At 34.7% G+C, this 8,059-nt stretch overlaps 1 protein-coding gene across 2 annotated transcripts in view; it reads left to right on the top strand.

The window, feature by feature from the left end:
• LOC144959320 (uncharacterized) overlaps positions 1–7,091 on the top strand; it is a 120,252-nt gene extending 113,161 nt beyond the window's left edge. For both annotated transcript variants that reach the window (XM_078891873.1, XM_078891872.1), the window contains exons 5-7: positions 68–134; positions 2,434–2,500; positions 4,060–7,091. In XM_078891873.1, the coding sequence (XP_078747999.1) occupies positions 68–134; positions 2,434–2,500; positions 4,060–6,401 (2,476 nt within the window). In that variant the 3' untranslated portion in view covers positions 6,402–7,091. The remainder of the gene's footprint in view (positions 1–67; positions 135–2,433; positions 2,501–4,059) is intronic.
• The last annotated feature ends 968 nt before the right edge of the window (positions 7,092–8,059 follow it).

The following is an 8,059-nucleotide window of genomic DNA, read 5'->3' as shown; positions in this document are numbered from 1 at the left end:
TAATTCTCTATTGTCTTCTGGCACTTTCCTACTCACTTAATTTCTTCTTCTTTTTTTTTTCATGCAGATTAGTTGTGTTATTTGAAAACTGCTGCAAGAAAGTGGAGCTACATGAGAGATACCTCAAACTGAAGGTATTAACATAACATAACATAACATAACATAACATAACATAACATAACATATGGCATAGGGCGAAAAAGGATAAAATCCCTTGAATGCCCTTAATATTAATTGTAATGCTAGAAATCTATTGATTGAAAGATGACAATAATGATACACGTGGTAAAGGTAGTATATCAACTTAAATGTACTCATGTATGTGTGATGGACAAACATATATCTTTAACCGTGACATGTAAAGCACACACACACACACACACACACACACACACACACACACACACACACACACATCCATCCATACATATATATAGAAGATAACCATAATAAGGTAACAATGCATAATATTTACATACAAGATTGAAAGCCATGTCAACAGCGGTGCAAACAAGTATTATTCGATATATATAAATCTCTCATCATATAATTCCCTGTCTACTAACACCTTGAAATAATCCATAGATTTTGCATTCTTTGTTTCAAATTTCAAGTTGTTCTATTTCTGGACAGGACAATACGAATACCGAACCAGTTTTGTCTTATGTTTGTTTTGCATCTAGTGACAAAAATCTTAAACTTGTCCCTTCTAGTAAAAATAACATTAGAAAATGAAAAAGAAAATCAGAAAAGTCTATCCTATCCAAAAATCTATAAACCTGAAATATATCCCCACGAACTTTTCTATATTTCAAACTTGGTAAGTCAAGAAATTCTAACCTTTCCTTATAAGATAAATACTATCTAAGTCTATCCTATCCAGACCATGAACCAATCTATAAACCTGAATTAAATCCGAATTAAATGTCCTATCTGCTGCTTTGTCTGGAGCCATACTGTGATTTATCAATGTATTATCTAATATGTGACAAGTCGTCTCCATAGAGTATTAATGTGGTGCATTGAGCAAAACAAACAAACAAACAAACAAAAAGAAACAAACTCACAACATTTTGCCAGCCGGATATAACCGTACCAACACACAAAACTAACTAGGTGTACGTTTACTGTCTGTTTGAGAATCAGTGAAAATTACTCATAATAAAAATGGCTGACTAAAAACAATAACACAGAGCTGGTTGACATCATTTTCATTCTATCTATGATGAGAGGGGTGAACCTGACGTTTGATATTGGATTTTAAGCTTGACTTTTATACTAAGACTTAAAATTGATTATTTATTTTAGGACACCGAGTGCGTATTGTACATTTTGGGATTCCTTCATGACTTTGGATTTATTAAATGATCTTTTTTTAGTGGTAAAAATATCGATTTTAATAAATCCGTAAAATTGAAAGAATACCCCTGATCCACCCCTAAAAGTGAGATTCTTAGATATTTCAATAAACATTAAGTTGTAAAAGGCTTTATTTAACCATAAATTCAAGATATTTATAATTGATTATTTGAGAAAATATTGTTTGCTTCTTCATCATCTACACATTTCAGAAAGCAACACCTACACTTGGAATGCCCTATTTTTTTAAATGTTGGATTTGTATTCATACGCACCAAACCAAACAAAAAATGATGTCAGATGACCGATCGGCCGTCTTTTCAATCCTAATTCAAATATATGAATGAGCGAGAGTATTATCCAATCTTTGAATAGAATGTTTATGTTTGTTTTGAGCAAATAATGTAGATTGTTTAAAAGCATTATCGTTATTTGATATCATAAAGATATTCCTAAGGATAAATAGATAAAGAAAGTTAGGTGTCTTTGTAGAACATTTTATCTGCATTACAATGTTGTTGTTGTTGCTGTTGTGTTATTTTTATTGATATTGTTGATGTTGTTATTGTTGATGTTACTATTGATGTTGTTTTATTTGTCACCAGTCATGTTAAAATTGTATTATGTTACTGTGGACATGGTGCTTAAGATCAGTTTTAAGCTTTAACTATAATATATATACGTTTTATTTCTTTAACTTCAAAAGCTTAAATAAATTGCATCATTCTGAAATCTTTTTTTGTTTTAACTAATTCAATCCTAGCGATTTTTGCTACTTTTCAAAATTGGAAAAAATGTATAAAAAATGAGCATGTACATAGACAGTTTTATTCAACTATCATTAACATGCAAAAAATAAAAACATTAGCTTTGATACTACGTCTATACTTTGTCTTAGAACAATGTAATAAATAGGCATGGGTAAAAGTAACCCGGGTAAACTACGGATATAGTCGGTGTTAGGGTTGAGTGAGGTAAAATGAATTTTCTTCATCTAGTTCATTCTGTCATTTATTATACCAAATTGAAAAGGCGAGTCTCTAATTAACAATATCAACTTAATCTTCATTGCAGAAAGTCCTATCTCACAAATTAAAAGAACTACGATTTTTGGAAGAAGAGGAGAGATTAATCAGACAAGGTTTGTAACTTTAACATTTTCTCATTCCCGACCTCCTATAGTGGGCAGGGAGCCCTTGCTGTGTCTACTATCCCAGTGTGTCCGTTTTCCAATTGCTTTCTGTCTTTGTCTTGGAATGAGATTACTTGGTTTTGTCCTGACCCTGGCCGAAACCCTTGGCTGGGAGGGAAACAGTCGAATGTATAGTTATAGTTTTGGGAGATGATATTTTTTCCCCTTGTGAATCATCTCTGTTATGTACTGTTATTTTTTCATTTTTAACATATTTGTAAACATTTTATTGTATTCCTCTTAGTGGGATCTTGTGCTGGTGCCTGGGTGAGACTTTTAGGTGATCTCAAACTGAGTACACTGACAGTGTGCTCTTGGAATCTACATCTTTTCCCTATTTGATCCATTCCCCTTTGTCTTACTTCTTCCTCAAGTCATATAATTGAACATCTAGAATATCTTTACTATCCAATTTTCTTCCTGTTTACTGGCACTGATATGACCTAAATGTGTTCCAAGCGCCGTAAGACCCTTAAAAACAAACAAACAAACAAACAAATGCGTTCTCATTTAGTTATTGTTGCCATAGAGGAAACAGAATACCAGTTGAAAGACGAAAGATCCACATTGATAAAGTAAAGATGCAAGTTTGATTTGGTTGTTGTTTTGTGTATGTATGTGTGTGTGTGTGTGTGTGTGTGTGTGTGTGTGAGTGTACGTGTGTATGTGTATGTGTGTACGTGGTCGTGGGTTCGTATTTTTTATTTAATATTTTTTTGTTTTCCAATATTTGTTTTAAAGGTATCAATCAGTTGATGTGAAATTAAGTCTAATACCGCGTTTAAGACCCTGTTTTGTTTGGGTTTTTTTTGTTTGTTTGATTTTTTTTTTTGTGAAAGGGGGGAGGGGGGTCCTTATGTTATTGTTGTTGTTTTCTCTCCATATTTAAAAAAAAAAAAATTAATGAAAATAATAATACTGTTTAAGATATATTTTTTCTCGTGACATTTTAACTGTTAATCATTGAAATTAATCTGAAAACCCTTATTTTAGAGGCCTTGCTGTTTTATTTTGTTGTTTGTTGTTTTTGTTGTTTTTTTTTTTGTTTTTTTGTAGTGTTTTTTTTAATTTTCTCTATTTTATGTAGGACCCTTTATATGATAGATTCATTTGGTTTTTATTCTAGACCTTAAAAAATAGCTCAAGTTGTTTTAAGGTTGTTTTTCCTCGTTAGAACTTTATTTTGTGTCATCGATTTGTTTCAATTTTCTTATCTGAAAATAAACTGTGAAAAGTTTTTTAAATAGATTTTCTTGATCGAATTATTTAGAGGTTTTCTTTTGTTTTATTTAGATGTACTTTTCTTTTCTTTCCTTAAGATGAATATTTTATAGATTTTGTTTTGTTTTTGTTTTTTTCAATAAATGTCTTTCTGATTAAAACAAATGTTTCTGCTTTTTTTTCTCCAATATTTTTTTGTTGTTCTAAGACTGTTCCAATCAATGTATAATTCTATATAGTTATAAATTTATTCATATATATTTTTTTTTTGCTTGCTTTACTACCAGGTGTAAGACTGACAAGAGCTGATGACCTCCGAAATTCCACTGGCAGCTCTGTCTCAAGTGATTGGGACATCTACAGTGCAATTGCATCCCCTAGCACCCTGAATTCTACTCCGTCAAATCAGTTTGCTTTTAGAGAACAAGTGGCTAAAAACAGCATTCGTAAGACTGGGGATGAAGGGGACTCTGTCACTCTCGACTCGAGCAGTCTGTCAGACTCGCAATGGCAGCACGACGCCAGCACAGAAGAAATCTACTCGTCTGGGCCAGATCTACGCATTCACGGAGATGATGATGTCAACGTTGATCATGATGACACGCAAGGGTTTGAGTTGTCAAGTCAGAGTGATCTTTCTACTATTTCCGAAGCATCTGATACTGGGATGAGAAAAATGTATAACATCACACGGTGTGCTCAACGCATTTCAGATGCAGGTCGCTGTGATGGGATTTTGGCATACGATTTGGAGGAACTACGCAAGAAGGCAGAAGAAGGAAGTATGACTAATCTGGCAGAAGATTTAGGAGTGGAATTTCGAGAAGTCAAGTCAGCAAGGCCAGAGGATGAAAGGTTATCGTCGTCTGTTTCCACAACGTCCTCGTCTTCTTATGGGAAGGAAAAGCTTTCATTTTTCATAGAGTCTGATTGTGAAAACTCAAGCACAAATGGTGAATTGGCTTCTCATAATTTCCACAATGTTAGTAGTTCTGTCATGGGCAGTCACTTGGAATGCTCAGAATTGGAAGTGGAAGATGAGAATGTTGTGAATGCAGTGAAATCTGGTCAGAATGGGATGAATGCAAATTCCTCACTACCCCAAATCAAAATATCCACAGATGGTAAAGTGGTAAAAAATACGAAAAAAGTTTCTTATAAAAACACTGGCAGTTATCACTCTGATAGTACAAGCTGTAGTGAGGAAATGTCTAGTGGAAGCATCAGTGATTCTAGCCATGTAGATAGTATTGGTGGTGATAGTGGCAGTGGGGTCTCAAGTCATGATACCAAAGATGTCAGTTTTGAGGATGGAGATGACAAATTGGGTGATATTGAAAGTGGCCAAAGAAGGCCAAGTATGAGAAGTGACTGCAGCACCATCAGCGGTACCAGCTACTCGAGCAGTATCAGTGCCAGTGATGACAGCAACAGTGGCAGTAGTGGCAGAAGTCAAAGCAGTGGCAATAACAATACATACTCCATCTCAAACAACAATAACCAATCATTGGCTAAGAGATTTATTAAGGGCAGTAGTAAGAAAACGAAAGGTACGGGAGATGAAAGGGCTATTTTCCAGCAGCCATTTTACATGGAATCTACCTCAACCAGTAGAAGAGGCCTGATGACAACCAGCACTCCTTTAGGGTTTCATTCCAAGCACAGTGAATACGCCATCCAAAAGCCTGGTAGCAAATTTCCAGGTGGCTCGTCATTATCAAAACGACACAACTTACGCAGGTCAGAGTCAGCGGGAGTGACGCCAGTATTGTTGAGTTACAAAAAAGATGCCGATAATATGACTCATACAGATAAAAAATATAAAACTTCTCTGTCTTTCCAAATTCAAAATTCAGAATCAAAAACCAATGTAAGTCCTAGATTACACAAAAGGGATAATACTGTGGAGCAGAATAAAAATAAAAGTAAACATGGTAACAACGAGACAAAACGTGAAGAGGGAAATAAAACAACTCAAGAAACAAACAATCAACAGAGTCAATTCTCGTTGAGATCTAATGACAGTCTACGCAGTCTTTCAAGCTCAAGTACTGATTCCTCAAATTCATACAGTTTAGATAAAATAGGTGCCAAACTAACAAAAAATGTTAATATTGGACATAGCAATGATGACAACATTGGTTGTGACCCAAAATTGATTAAAGGTACATCAAATGTAACACCACAACCAACCACTACTTCTACAAATAATGTTACCAGCACATCAAGCTCAAAAAAGACTTTCTCTCAAACATCCATGTGTGCTAATGTTATGACGACCGACACCAGAACATCCTCAAGTTCTGACAGAGATATAAAAACAGACGTGTATGATACAACGTCCAAAGTTACTCATGAAACAAAAATGTCCAAAAACTCTAATCAAACAATTGATGATAATGTTTCTGACAATAATCAACCCGACTGTAAAAACCCAATGACTTATAAGGCTACTGCTGAGAGTTCTGTTGCCATCTCCAAAAACGTTTCTTCTACAGTTTCTGTTCTTTCTTCTGGCAATTCTTCACAAGGTCGGGTTTCATGTGCATCCACCAATCCTGACTTACGTAGTGGGAGATTCATGTATGGGATATTTGTCAACAATGACAACCATTCCACTCGACTGTAACAAGGAAAACTTTCACAAGCTATTATGTCTATAAGTAGTGCGGCTATGTGGTCTAGTGGTATAACACTCGCTTTCTGATCGGAAGGTCCTGGGTTTGAGCCTCGCTCAGCGCATTGTGGAGTCCTTGGAAAGGGCTCTTTACTCACATTCTCTCACCGTACTCGGGTGTAAAATGAGTACCTGGTCATTAACAGCGTTGTTTCTGTTGAAAAAATTGTAATATCGCCTAACAGGTGTCATGTCTCGTTCTACATGTTATGTGTTGCTGCTGGCTAAGGACCCTTTGTAAAGCACCTTGAGCATGTTTGGGTGGATATTGCGCTATATAAAAGCTCAAAATTTTGGGGGTTTAAAAAATTTTTTAAAAAGTATTTAGTGAATGCATTTCCATTGATTAAGTGAAAAATTATCATTTCAAAGACAGAAACACGCGGGACTGTCTTTTAATTAAGCGTTGTGGCTTGTTGGTGTGATTTGTGATTTTCGTGGAAACCATCAAGTCTTGATAAACGTTGTCTCCAACGTAGTTGTCCTTATAATTGTATTCTCTGTGTTGGACACACCTGACCTAAGGGACAGAATCGATGACAAATACATTCCCTTAATAGTAGTAGTAGTAGTAGTAGTAGTAGTAGTAGTAGTAGTAGTAGTAGTAGTAGTAGTAGTAGTAGTAGTAGTAGAAATAGTAGTAGCAATAGTAGTAGTAGTAGTAGTAGTAGTAGTAGTAGTAGTATGTAGTAGTAGTAGTATAGTAGTAGTAGTAGTAGTAGTAGTAGTAGTAGTAGTAGTAGTAATAGTAGTATAGTAGTAGTAGTAGTAGTAGTAGTAAGTAGTAGTAGTATATGTAGTAGTAGTAATAGTAGTAGTAGTATAGTAGTAGTAGTAGTAGTAGTAGTAGTAGTAGTAATAGTAGTAGTAGTAGTAGTAGTAGTAGTATAGTAGTAGTAGTAATAGTAGTAGTAGTATAGTAGTAGTAGTAGTAGTAGTATAGTAGTAGTAGTAATAGTAGTAGTAGTAATAGTAGTAGTAGTATAGTAGTAGTAGTAGTAGTAGTAGTAGTAGTAGTATAGTAGTAGTAGTAATAGTAGTAGTAGTATAGTAGTAGTAGTAGTAGTAGTAGTAGTAGTAGTAGTAGTAGTAGTAGTAGTAGTAGTAGTAGTAGTAGTAGTAGTAGTAGTAGTAGTAGTAGTAGTAGTAGTAGTAGTAGTAGTAGTAGTAGTGGTAGTGGTAGTAGCAGTAGTAGTAGTAGTAGTAGTAGTAGTAGTAGTAGTAGTAGTAGTAGTAGTAGTAGTAGTAGTAGTAGTAGTAGTAGTAGTAGCAGTAGTAGTAGTAGTAGTAGTAGTAGTAGTAGTTGTAGTAGTAGTAGTAGTAGTAGTAGTAGTAGTAGTAGTAGTAGTAGTAGTAGTAGTAGTAGTTGTAGTAGTAGTAGTAGTAGTAGTAGTTGTAGTAGTTGTGGTACCTCAGAGCCAAATGACTCGTGGAGCTGGAGTTTGTCCTTGTATGTAACGTTTTGAATCAGACACTTGATTTATCAGCCAAGTAATTCGGTGGTCTGGTTGGCTACAAACTGTAAAAAAAAAAGACATTTCATTGGATCAATCCCAAATTGGTTTGATTGCAAGGTAGTTGCTTTATAGAGATAGTCAAAATGATTAGAA

This window comes from Berghia stephanieae, chromosome 13 (assembly GCF_034508935.2).
Source record: "Berghia stephanieae isolate SIO BIC M18660-M18661 chromosome 13, UCSD_Bste_1.3, whole genome shotgun sequence".
Lineage (NCBI taxonomy): Eukaryota > Metazoa > Mollusca > Gastropoda > Nudibranchia > Aeolidiidae > Berghia > Berghia stephanieae.
The sequence above is the reverse complement of the archived record's forward strand: the minus strand, read 5'-3'. Positions and strand labels throughout refer to the sequence as shown.